The sequence below is a fragment of the Hyperolius riggenbachi genome, chromosome 1, assembly GCF_040937935.1.
Source record: "Hyperolius riggenbachi isolate aHypRig1 chromosome 1, aHypRig1.pri, whole genome shotgun sequence".
In the NCBI taxonomy this organism is placed as follows: Eukaryota; Metazoa; Chordata; class Amphibia; order Anura; family Hyperoliidae; genus Hyperolius; species Hyperolius riggenbachi.
Window position 1 is genome coordinate 125,384,037 of NC_090646.1, and position 14,107 is coordinate 125,398,143.

The 14,107-nt window shown below is 43.2% G+C and overlaps 1 protein-coding gene across 6 annotated transcripts in view; it reads right to left on the bottom strand.

The window, feature by feature from the left end:
* Positions 1-14,107, bottom strand: part of ATP8A1 (ATPase phospholipid transporting 8A1) — a 354,609-nt gene that overhangs the window by 222,332 nt on the left and 118,170 nt on the right. For all 6 annotated transcript variants that reach the window (XM_068278517.1, XM_068278515.1, XM_068278516.1 and 3 more), the window contains 2 exons: positions 6,212-6,257; positions 917-957 (listed from right to left, as the gene is read on the bottom strand). In XM_068278517.1, coding sequence (XP_068134618.1) covers positions 917-957; positions 6,212-6,257 — 87 coding nt within the window. The remainder of the gene's footprint in view (positions 1-916; positions 958-6,211; positions 6,258-14,107) is intronic.

The following is a 14,107-nucleotide window of genomic DNA, read 5'->3' on the forward strand; positions in this document are numbered from 1 at the left end:
GCCTCCGGATCCTAATGAGGCTTTCCCCGTCCTCCTGTGTCCCACGGCGGTCTTGCTCTGGCCCTCCAAATGGTGGGGATGTAAAAATGTACCTTCCCGGCTCCAGCGCAGGCGCAATTTCAGCTCTCCGCTTAGAGATAGGCGGAAATAGCCAATCGCAGTCGGGCCGCTCTACTGCACAGGCGCAAGTCTCCTGCGCCTGCGTAGTAGAGCAGACCCAATGGAGATTGGCTATTTCCGCCTATCTCCGTGCTGAGAGCCGCAACAGTACCCCCGCTGGAGCCAGTGAAGGTAAATAAATGTAGCTTATCAGGCTTGTCGAGCCTGGATTGCTGGAGACTTCGGAGGAGCCAGCGCTGCATTGCCTGCAGCTACAGGGGAGGGGGAAGCCTCATTGGGACCCTGAGGCTTCCCCCTACCGAGGGGTGAGAACCCCCAGGGGAACTTTTTTTTGTTACAGGTTCTCTTTAAAATCACAAGCGCTCAAAAAGCTCTCATAGCGTGAACGAGCCCTTACTGCAATCACACCATACACCAAACTGTGGAAGGATTGCAGTCCTGGATAACAAAAGAAATGGGATCGCTTTGCAGCGCAATCATGTTTTAGTGGAAAACAGCCCTCCATTGTGTGAGAGCAGAACAATCCCAGCAGCCCCATAGAAACAATCCTGAAGCTGAACTGGAAAATGACAGCTGGAGAATGAGGTTTCATTGACTGCAGTTGCGTATTTCATCCAATTCTTATTTTAAACACTGATAAAAGTCTGCCCATTTTAGCACAACTATTTAGGGAACAACTTGTGTGATTGCAGCAGAGTGGAAAGCTTAGAGAAAGGCCTCCACACAAAAACACTGATAACGATCCTTCAATCAACAAATTATTATTATTCAGAGGGATTTGCACGAGGAAACGTACCTTTTCCCAATGTACAATCTCCCAGGCACCATTTCTTAAAACTGAAAAAGAAAAAAAACAACATTTTCTAAACATCTATAGTCATTCACTGCCAACTGAAACCCAAGACAATTAGGCACAACTAATTCTATAACCCCAATTTCCCTGCAAAAGTACATAAACAGAAAGTAATGATGCCCAAATCATTTACCGCATATACTCTATTACAAGTCGACTCCAATATTCATCCCTCTGGAATTTTCTATTGACTCAAGTATAAGTCTACCCAGCAAAGTTAATGGCTGCTCTTGGGGCCCAGGAGGGGTTAATAACTGCACTGCATACAGTATTGCAGCCATTAACACCTCCTGTCCCTTAAAGTGGAACGCCAGTGAAAATAATGTAAAAAAAAGTACCGTATATACTCGCAAGCAAGCCGAATTTTTCACCCCCCAAAAGTGGCCCAAAAGTTGGGGGGGTCGGCTTGCTTGCGAGTCATGGGTAGGTGGGTGGGTGGTGCCCCTCTCCGCTCCCCCCGCGGCCGCCGCTGCTATTACCTTAAGCGGCGCCGCTTCCTCTATCCCTGTCCTGCTCCGGTAACTAATTCACAGCAGCGCGCCCCTCGCTGCTGTGATGACGGAGGAAACCATAGAGAGCGGTTCCCATAGTAACGGCATCGCCGCTACAGGAAGCCGCTCTCTATGGTTTCCTCCGTCATCACAGCAGCGAGGGGCGCGCTGCTGTGAATTAGTTACCGGAGCAGGACAGGGATAGAGGAAGCGGCGCCGCTTAAGATAATAGCAGTGGTGGCCGCGGGGGGAGCGGGGAGGGGCACCACCTACCCACCCAACTACCCATACTGGCACTATGCTAGCTATACTGGGGCACTATGCTAGCCATACTGAGCACTATACTAGCTATACTGGGGCACTATACTAGCTAAACTGGGGCACTTTACTAGCTATACTGAGCACTATACTAGCTATACTGAGCACTATACTAGCTATACTGAGCGCTATCCTGAGCACTATACTAGCTAAACTGGGGCACTATACTAGCTAAACTGGGGCACTTTACTAGCTATACTGAGCACTATACTAGCTATACTGAGCACTATACTAGCTATACTGAGCACTATACTAGCACTATACTAGCTATACTGAGCACTATACTAGCACTATACTAGCTATACTGAGCACTATACTAGCTATACTGAGCACTATACTAGCTATACTGAGCACTATACTAGCACTATACTAGCTATACTGAGCACTATACTAGCTATACTGAGCACTATACTAGCTATACTGAGCACTATACTAGCTATACTGAGCACTATACTAGCTATACTGAGCACTATACTAGCTATACTGAGCACTATACTAGTTAAACTAGGGCACTTTACTAGCTATACTGAGCACTATACTAGCTATACTGAGCACTATACTAGCTAAACTGGGGCACTATACTCGCTATACTTGGGCACTACCTACCCATACTGGACACTATACTAGCTATACTGAGCACTATACTAGCTATACTGGGCACTATACTAGCTATACTGGGCACTATACTAGCTATACTGGGCACTACCTACCCATACTGGGCACTATACTAGCTATACTGGGCACTATACTAGCTATACTGGGACACACTAGGGGAATAAGGCGGCCAGCATTTCCTACCACCGGCTTATATGGGGGTCAATCATTTTTCCCTGTTTTTTCAGGTGAAAGTTGGGGGGGGGTCGGCTTACATGCGGGTCGGCTTGCTTGCGAGTATATACGGTACTTAATTTTTACAATAATTATGTATAAATCATTTAGTCAGTGTTTGCCTATTGTAAAATCTTTCCTGATTTACAGTCTGACATTTACCACATGGCAACATTTTTACTGCAAGCAGGTGATGTCACTGGAAGGAGATGCTGCTTGCATTTTTTGGCAGTTGGAAATAGCTGTTATTTCCCACAATGAAACTAGACTCCCACAGTGTGATGTCCGTACCTCAGTGCTGTGAGGCGCTGACATTTGTGGGATGGGTTTCACCACAAAATCAGCCATACAGAGCCCCCTGATGATCTGTTTGAGAAAAGGAATACATTTCTCATGCGAAAGGGGGTATCAGCTACTGATTGGTTATGGTTTCTCTTTAAGTGCAGCCAATAACTCCTCCACGCCCTCAAGTGCAGCAATTATTCACTGCCCTTCCTGCAGCCCAGTATTTCTCCCCCATCCCTTTCCTTGTTAATTGTTGTGGCCAGGACTTTCAGACTTTTTTTTGGCATTTTCTTTCCTCAAAGAAATCACTTACCACTGGGTACATTGCTGCAAATGGGAATGTCACTATTAGTACAAACATTACTCTGTGTGCTCAGTGTTGCCCATGACTCGTGTATAAGTTGACCCCTATACTTTGATGAAGTGAATCAGACCAAAATTTCCAGACTTATACTCCAGTATATTGTACCTTCATTTGAAACCATTGGTTTATGTAAAAATCTTTAAAGAATATCTGTAATGAAAAAAAACTCCCCTGGGGGTACTCCCCTCGGGTGGGGGTGGGGGAATCCTCCCGGAGCGGCAGCGATGTAAATATTTACCTTTTGGCTCCAGTGCAGGCGCAGTATCGGCTCTTCCCACAGAGATAGGCGAAAATAGCCGATCTCTGTCGGACCGCTCTACTGCGCAGGCGCAAGTCTCCTGCACCTGCGCAGTAGAGCGGACCAGACGGAGATCGGCTATTTTTGCCTATCTCCGTCAGAAGAGCCGCAAAAGCGCCCCCGCTGGAGCCCGAAAAGGTAAATATTGCACAGGCTGTCGGATTTGTCGCGTGTGCGTTCCGGGGGCTGCAGCGAGACCGCCGTGGGACACAGGTGGGCGGGGGAAGCCTCAATAGGGTCCAGAGGCTTCCCCCTACTGAGGTGAGTACTCCCCAGGGGAACTTTTCTTCAGTACAGGTTTTCTTTAAAGGGAACCTAAACTGATAAGGATATGGATTTTCCTTTTAAAATAATACTAGTTGCCCGACTCTCCTGCTGATCCTGTGTCTCTAATACTTTTAGTCACAGCCCCTCAACAAGCATGCAGATCAGGTGCTCTGACTGAAGTCAGACTGGATTAACTGCATGCTTGTTTCAGGTGTGTGATTCAGCTACTGCTGCAGCCAAAGAGATCAGCAGGACAGACAAGGAACTGGGATTGTTTAAAAGGAAACATCCATATCCCTCTCAGTTTAGGTTCCCTTTAATCATTTTGAATTTGTGACTCATTAGCAGACTGAGCTGGCTTTCCACCCATGCCCCCATAACCCCATGTCCAGAAACGTTTGTTACGAACCCACCTCTTCCGCTGGTCACAGAAAGAGACCTCTGGTTGTGAGATAAGCCCCTTTTATCTTTTAATCTTGTAAGCATTGTAAAGATTTGCACAAATTGCTCATCCAATAAAAGGGTAACACACTATATGGGAGCACACCTCCTTCCTGTCTGTAAGTGAGCTTGCAAATCATAATAAAGCAGCAGTGACAGCCATACTATACCAGAAAAAAAAAAAGACATATATAAGTAAATACTTGTTCTACTTACATACCATGTATTGTGCTGCCCAAGTTTTGATTTCAATTCATTTTATATAATAAAGAGAAAAAACTGTTTCGGGTATTTTTCATCTTTGCTGCCTCTTCTCTTACTGTTTTTTTCTCCTAGTAACTGCACTGCCATATCTAGCTTGCTTTGTAAATATATGTGAGCACAGCATAGATCGTATTGCAGCAGTTTATCCCTTCTCAGCCTTGTGTCACACTGAACTGCCCTCAGCCAATCAGTGAGGAGCAGGAATGTGAGAAGGGAGATAACAAGCTTCCCTCTCCTCAGCAATGTACCAGAATAGAGCCAGACAGACTGAGATAAGATTTATTACAGCAGAAATGATGTAATAATCTTAACATTATAACCGCTTTGTTCGTTGTATATTGAAGTTCCTTGTATTTCATTTACTATGGGTATAGTGTATTTTAAGTGGAACAGTTGCAATACACCGACAGGCTATTTTGGTTGTCTTCTGAGTAGGAAAGAGCTGCTGTGTTTGCATATGAGAGTACTGCTAGATGAAGGACCACTATAATAAAAATTGATACATTTTAAATACATGTGTATGCATATGTATAAAAATGTACATTTGTAAAATGCACCAACATTTTTTTCCACTTGCCTTTTTTTTTATGTACCCGTCATTTAACAGTAGGTAGTAAAACACAGACTTTTGAACTAGTCCATCTCCTCATGGGGTTTTTTCCAGAGTTTTCTTAAGCACTTAGGACTCGTTTCCACTCTCACTCTGTGTGCAATTCAGGTGGCTGTGGCGACGCACGGCTCTGCTTGCATCGTGATTCTTCCAGATGCATTTGCAATACCATTCATAATGAATGGGACCACTGCGCAAAGACGCCAAAATGCATGCATCCATATAAACGCACAAGACACTGTAGTTTATGCACATCTGATGTCTCTGCACTGCATTTCCAGAAGAGCGGCTAAAATCGCACAGATGGAAATGAGCCCTTAGGGCCCTTTTCCACTAGCAATCGCTAGCGCTTGCACTAACCGCTAACGATTGCAATTAAGTCCCTTTTTTCCGCAATCGCGATTTTGCTACGCAATGCGTTGCATAGCAAAATCGCGGTAAAAAAATTGCTCCGAGGCGCGATCGCATTTTGGTAAAAAAAAAAAACAATCACGGTAGTGGAAATTACCTACCATGATTCCTATGTTATTATGCAAGCCCTAGCGATTTAAAAACAACTAGCGATTTGCAATTCCGCCTCGCAATCGTCGCAAGTGGAAAAGGGGCCTTACTTGAATGGCAGTTCAGTCCAACTGCCAAAATAATGAACAGATGAATAGGGGGACTGGCCAGCATCTTTGTATAGATTCTTCCCAAAGGAAACAAAGGAAATTCTGAGAATCCTCCATGAGGAGATGGGCTAGTCAAAAACCTGTCAGTTATTTACTGCCTACAGCAAGGCACAGTAACAGAAAAAAAGTAGTTTATATCTCATGCTCCGGGCCTTATATACATATATGTATGTATTTAAAATTGTATTTATTTTTTGCAATAGTGCTGGTAATCCTTTAAAGACCCTTTAGGGCACATTGCTTCTCTACAAGCTGCACAATAATAATAAGAAAAAAAAAGAAAAAAAAAAAAAAAAAAAAGACCTACAACCAGGATCATGTCACAAGATTGGTTCCATAAAACACAGGCGGATACACTTGATGGTTCCTGAGTGCTGGAATATAACAACTCATTGACCCACCTTGAGTTTTTCTCTTGTTCACATAATTGTCAGCTTTGTGTCGTTTCTGTAAGAAAAAGAAATCCATTTTAACGACAGGGTAGCCACTAACAAAGTAACTAACAAAGGGCAGCTCGATTCATCATGCGATGGAAAGTCATCTTGGAGGAACTCCGTACGTCAGTGGAACATGCTCTCGGTTTATTACAAATGCAAAATCTCATTTACTGTATTTTGTATTTTTCCATTCAAAACGGTGCCAACATATTCTTCAGCACTTACAGCCTAATTTCACTGCTGCAGGCATACAGACGCAGGCACTCAATAGAGCCAATCTCAGAAGCAGCTTGATTACTGCCACCAGCAAGGTGTAGAGCTCTGCTTTAATCAAGGGTGGAAAGAATAATGCCATCAGCTGAAGGAATGCAGAGGGACCTTCTAGCTGCACTCAACTCCACAAGTAACACAATACTGTGTTCTGACAAATGAAAGGATGGCCAAATTAACAGCACTTCCGAGCACCGGCAACAACATTTGTTTTGGTGCATTTTCAGAGTTCCTGTCTTATTATACAAGAGATGAGGTCATCAGATATCTGCATCCCGCCGCTCTGCTGTTTCCTTTGCCTTGTAGCTAAACGACAGTGAAGGCATCCAGACAGAACAGTGGGATGGGCTGCAGAGATCTGGAGACTTGATATCTGCTGCTGTGCCAGCCTGGATTTATATGCCGTCAGTAGGCTAAAGAAACATACTGTATAAACCTCTAACGAAATGCACCCTTACTCCTGGCAGCTAGACACAGCTACTGGTGTACTGTAAAGCTACATACTCGGCACCCAATGGAGGAAGATGGATCCAGCGATGTCTCCCTGATGACAGGTGCTCCACGATCCATCTTCCAGCCGGCAGATTTGCGCAATGTCACACGACTGCCGCAAACGAGCAAGTCAAGCAATCGTGGTACATTGCACGGAGCCGTATGGTATCTTAAAGATCCAATGTGATGGTAGTTATCGCCACGCAACGCTAAACATCGTTTGCGTAATCGCAGGCCTGTACCCACATCGTGAGAATTCTCCCATAATTAATGCAGCCATCATCGCCACTAAATAATAAATACAGCAATCAATACTTTACATATAACACACTCTCAGGCTTGATTATTATAAATGACATGATCACTGCAATGATAGGTGTTATTTTGAGATCAACCATCAATTTACCATCTACATCGCTTTGACACTCATGAGGAGCAGATGTAGATCTGTGAAACATGCTGATGTTATCTGCCTTGCTTATGATACATGATTGATATTGATGTAACATAAGTGTTCTGTGTTTCTAAGGGAAGGGTACCAAGTCATTATATGAATTGATATGAAGCCTATGGTCGAGCTGTTTCTAAATTGATGTAACTTCAGCAAATAAGAGTATGCAAAATGTTTCCAAAATATTTTGTTTTATTCTACTAGGGTCTCTACACTGACCTTTTAAGGGTTTACTACAATATTTCATTTTGGGATATGCACCCATCTATATAAATCACATGGTCACTCAAAGCCCCTTGAGACAATTTTTGTTTCTCTGATCTAAATGTTTTTGGAAAAGGATTGCACAATACATCATTCTTTGTGTATTATTTCTACAGTACACTGGAGGTCAGTAAAAAAAAATGTATTTGGTATTTTAGACTTTTTCCAAATTCACTAAGATTTTCACACATGCAGGATTAGTTTGGTAACTTACTGGAAAACATTGCTTCACTTCACTAGGACCGCTTCGGTAATAAGTTGTGCTGATGCTTCTGGTGCAAATGGATGGTCTACCACAGTGATGGCTAACCTTGGCACTCCAGCTGTGGCAAAACTACAAATCCCATCATGCCTCTGCCTCGCCAAGTCATGCTTAGAGCTGTCAGAGTATTGCAATGCCTCATGGGACTTTTAGTTCCACCACAGCTGGAGTGCCAAGGTTAGCCATCACTGGTCTACCATAAACCGTTCATTTGCAAGTTGCTGCTTCTGACAGCTACAATAGTAAAAGGCATTCCCAACATCCTTTTAGACTGCATGACACCTCTAGTTCCTCTAATTCACTGCATCCGTCTATAAAATGTTCACATCTTAGGTTTGGTTCCAGCTAAGACCGAATCATGTGCAGCTAGCGGGAGTGGACAGTGTGGTGTCCGCTATGATGGTCTGCTGTGGTCCGGCTGGAGCCTGGTGCAGAAGCGGTACCACCATAGCCTATATGGTGAACACATCCGCCTGCCTGGGAATATCGCGGACTGTACAGAAGTGCAGCCTGCTTACGGCATACGGATCTCACGGATCAAGGTGTGCATGACTCCCATTTATAAAATAGTACAGTCAGTTTTTCGATGAGTGGAGAATGGACAAAAAAAGTCCGTTCTCATCTCAAGTCGGAACCGAGCCTAAAGGGATGCCGGGAAGCCACTATGAACATGCCCTGCTCCTGGCCTTGTTTACTTTCAGCTGTCCTTTCTGGCAGTATATCTGTACCAACGGAGTGAGTAGTAGGATGGGGTGGCTCCTCCTATTGCTGTCTCCTTTGCCTGCTCATTTTACTGAATGACTGATTGGCAGTTACTGACACCTTCAGGTGGGTCTTAAAACACCCAACATCTTGCTTGTTTTACGGAATCCTCTAATCTTTGTGAATTGACAATGATGTTTTACTTCACAAGTCTGTAATTTTACTTTTCCCTGCAGTAATAGCCTTAGTTAATTGAAATGTGATTACATGTTGAGTAAAATCAGCCGTTTTGTGTTTTGCCCATTGTGGGAAGTCTTAGTACATTGAGACCAGTGTGATTTATCAAGTATAACGTTCCTGATTTAGAGAATTATAACACAAGACTCGCATCACATTTTAATGCAAGTCACATTGTGTCCCAGAGGAAGCTGCCGCTGGCGGACACACAACTCTCTTAACCTGCATCCGGCCAGGAGCTCAATACTGTGTGTGGTTTCCAATAAGTGGTCAGAAGAGGTTCAGAATACAAAGCCTTATATATCCAGGTATCAAAGGGGGGAAATGGGCACTCCACAAACTCCCAATAATTTATAATAAACTGAGAAGATCCAAAGTCGCTTGCAGCAAAAATGAATAAGCGGAGGACATAAAACATTGTATCTATAGTTCTAAAGCTGGCCATACACTTATAGCTTTCCACCCAATGATCCAGAACGATCGATTCCTTTCTGAAAAGAATGGATTAGGAAGGAATCGATTCCTACCAGACACTGCACATCCATTTCCCATAGATTACAGCAGGGAGTCTATTAAAAATATCGATCAAACTGCAGAGTTGCACCGTTCCATGCAGTGCAAAGCTATAGGCCATCCATCTGCCAATGCTCTTACCCTGCCCTTGTTTAAAATTTTCCAACCTGTCTGATGAATACGTTAGATTGAGATTTAGTCAAAATCGATTGATCGGACATTTTGGGGAATCAATTCCCATCAGATGAATCTAATATGCATGGAATAAAAAGAGAAAATCAATGAATGAATGGTCACCTTAATCCTAATTGGAAAAAAAGTGAAGGATATACTGGCAAAAAGTTCAGAGCAAAAAACAATCACTCGCTGTGTCAGTACTTATGTTCTAAATAAAGCTTTTACAGAGTTACACAGTTACTTGGGTTGAAAAAAAGACATACATACACTACACAATACATGGCAGGACTATGGCAGGGATTAGATTGTGAGCCCCTCTAAGGGACAGTTACGTTACAGGACAATATACTCTGTACAGCGCTGCAGGGGATGTCAGTGCTCTATAAATACTAAATAATAATAAATAAACTTGTAGCATATAACTGAACACATGACAAGTATGCAGGGGCTGCTCTGTTAAGTATGCAGGGTTGCCAAGTTACCTTTTATTAAATTAATATGATTATATAAATTTGTACAATATATCAGTAGATAAAAATGTGTATGTGGATTTTAAAGCCTATTTTCAATCACCTAAATAATTCCTCCTCACCAAACGTCTAATAGGCTGCACACAATTCGTCAGTTCATTTAGAATATTTGCATCTTAGCTTCCCATTGGCAGGCAGGCAGGGGCAGCTCTCAGTCTCGTTTGTGACTCTAATGGTGCGTACACACGTGCAACTATAGTCGTTTGAAACGATCGTTCCCCGATAATTTCAAACGACGATCGTTACATAAAAGAAGCCAACGACAATTAACTCCAACGACGCCCGACACAGGATAGGATATTTAAAGTTTAGTTAGTGCTGAATAAAAATGACATTAAACTTACAAGTTGGAACAGTATGCAAATTTGTAGTGTACAGTATGGAACGCTCGTTTTAATTACATTACTTCCTTCAATCTACAGGCCATTCATTTAAACGTGTGTTCCGTTCTGAATAATGATGAGATCGTTCACAATATGTAAATTCGTACGTCATTTCCGTATCGTTCGTTTTCAAACGATCTTATCGTTGTTCCCGTGTAAACCTTCTGTCAACGACCGTTTAATTATGTCTTATTAAACCATCGTTCGTCGTGTGATACAAATGATCGTTGTCGTATGTGTGTACGTAGCATTAAGGTGCATACACACATCAGACTATAGTCTTTTGAAAATGAAAGATCACAGACCAATCTTACCACCCTTCATGTAGTATGAGAGCCATACTCTACACAGTCTATTCTATGGAGCTGAACTCCCCATCAGACAGAAATCTTTGCAAAATGCTGCACACACAGATGCTGTACATACACAAAAGATCTGTAGCTGCAAAAGATCTGTTCCTGCCAAAAATCCATTCCTGCAAATTGCAATGATAGTCTATGAGATCTGCAGATCATCATACACACGATTTAACTGACACTCATCTGCAGATCAGATCCACCAGGATGGATTTTCAGATCTGCGGATGATTGCTTGATCTGCAGATGAATGTCAGTTAAATCATGTGTGTATGATGATCTGCAGATCTCAGACTATCATTGCAATTTGCAGGAATGGGTTTTTGGCAGGAACAGATCTTTTGCAGATACTGATGTTTTGTGTCTGTACAGCATCTCTGTGTGCAGCATTTTGCAAATATTTTTTTCTGATGGGGAGTTCAGCTCCATAGAATAGACTGTGTAGAGTATGGCTCTCATACTACATGAAGGGTGGTAAGATTGGTCTGTGATCTTTCATTTTCCAAAGACTATGGTCTGATGTGTGTATGAGCCTTAAGCTGTGCTTGGGGTCAAATTCTAAAAACACGTTTCTCAAAGTAATATTACATCACAATCCAGGGTAGAGATGGATTAAGATGTAATGGGCCCTAGGCAAGGTAATTTGGGGTCTTCTTATGGCCTTTTTGGTAAACTGCAGTGAAGAAAGGTCAGAGAAGGTGTCAGATGGGCTCCTTGACACCCTCTAGGCCCCAAGCACCTGCCCAGGTTGCCTGGTGGATGATCCTGCTCTGATCCAGGGTACAGATTTGTCATTTACAAAGGCATTGTAGCACTGGTATGACATGAATATCACCTTTTGATCAATCTATTGAGAGTCCGCAATAAAGTCTGTCACTCATGTAGAGATGAGGGGAAGATAGAAGAGAAATCCATACTACAATTGGAAGGTCCTCTACTAAATAAACTATTGTATGCACCGACACATGCAGGCTGCTAAGCCTGGCAGCGGGGAAAATAGAACCTTTCTCATTATGTATTGATTATGTGAGGCATTGAATCTAGCAGAAAGCTGTCTGTCTCTGACTTATTCTCCAAAGCATCACAGCCAGCAGGAGAAAATGAGCGGCTTTTGTTACCGTGGTTTCCTGTGCTGAACCACTTGCACTGATAAGTGTTCAGTATCTATCAGCAGAATTGTGATATGGTGATCTGTCTTGAGGACAACTGCACATAGCACAGTGATATTACATAATAGGAGTAGATCAGAAGAAATAGCGAGTGCACACCTATGCCCCATTGCCTTATATTCACTCAACAGCGGTGCAACTTCCGGATGAAAAATAGTGCCAATCACAACATTCTTCAAAAGAGAAAAAGAAATGAAAGAACAACTCGCCATATTGAACTTCAGTAAAACTTCAACTTTAATCTATTTCTTCAATTAAATAAAATTATCAGCAGCAAAAAGACAAAGCAATGCTTAATGTTCAGGAGGCAGTAATGGGATGGTGCGGAGGATGGTCGATGATCGTTTCGCCCCTCAATAAGAGCTTTCTCGAGACCGTTTAACCCCTTGCACCAGACCACGCCAATATATACACAACATGCCACACCCTCTTACCCCTCAATCAAACAATGGCCGAGGCTCACCTGCATATCATGGGAGCAGAAGGAGTTGAGACGCTCCCAGAGAAAGAAGAACGACAATGTTTAGATATTATCAACTTGTCAAATTTGGAGTTAGATAAATCATGTGTTTCTCTCCTAAAGAGGGGACTTAACTTCTGTCCGAGTAATGATTTTGATGAAGTTGATTTCGAGATTGAGTTATTTAAAAATATTCAAAAAATGTCATGCCACCGCCATATTGAATCCCAGAAGAGAATAGGTTGTTATAAGGATCGAAAACCGCCAGAGAAAATTAAGATCCCTACCATTCTGAGTGAAGATTTTTCAGCAGAATAACAAACATGGATTAAAGATGTGTGTGATGACCATAGAGAGAGGGGTGAGATTTTCGCGAACAGAGGGTTGGAGGTCCCATCCCATATTGGGTCAGGGTCAAAATTCAATCCACAGGATACCCCGGGGTCAGAATTAGAGGTTGTTTACAATAAAGTCAGACAAGAGGTACGAGCACTAGTATACTCGAAGGCTATTACAGTAGGCTATTTAACCTCCCTGGTGGTACGCAGTTTCAGAGGCTGCATACGCGGGAGGATTTTTTAATAAAATTTGATTTAAATGCTTAAGCTAGCACTTCGCTAGAAAAACTTTGGCTCCCGAGTCCCCCAGCACCGCTCTGATCCCCCCGATCGCCGCCGGCAATATTTACCCGTCCGGGATCCCGCGAGAGCCGCAGCTTCACCATTTAGCTTCAGTCGTCGCTATGGCGACAATCAGACGTGACGTCTTTGACGTCATACGCAGTCCCGATTCTCCCCACAGCTAAGCCTGGAGCTGATTGGGAGGCTGCGCCAGTGAGATCCCTGGGGTGTACGTAGAACGGCGGCTATTGGGGGTGAACGGGGGAGAGTGAAGGGACTTGGGGGGCATGGTTAGCTAGCCAAGTGCTAGCTCAAGCATATAAATCAAATTTTATTTTAAAAAAAAGCCTCCAGGGGCAATGTGATCCTCTCCGGCGGCTAGCCCGAGCGTAGGTCGGGGCTTACCGCCAGGGAGGTTAACAGAGGGTGAAAAGCGATCATTAAAATGGTTACAAAACCAGAAAGAAGTGCTTGTAAAACCATCTGATAAAGGTGGAAACCTTGTACTTTGGCCTAGATCAGCGATGGCTAACCTTGGCACTCCAGCTGTGACAAAACTAGAAATCCCATCATGCCTCTGCCTCCCCGAGTTATGCTTAGAGCTGTCAGAGTATTGCAATGCCTCATGAGACTTGTAGTTCCACCACAGCTGGAGTGTCCAGGTTAGCCATCACTGGCCTAGATCAATGTATGAAGAGGAATGTCTCAGTCAACTGGAGGATAAAATCACATACAGAAAATTGAGAACTGATCCTACTGAAAGACATATGAAGAAATTGAAGTCTCTTCTCAAAGAGGCAGTTGACCAGGGGATAATGAGTCGTACTTCTGCAAATAAGCTTGTTCCAATCAATCCAAGAAAGCCAGTATGGTATTGCATTCCAAAAGTGCATAAAAATATCAACTGTCCACCGGTATGTCCAATTTCCTCAGCCATTGGATCTGTATTTGAACACTTATCCCAGTTTATGGAT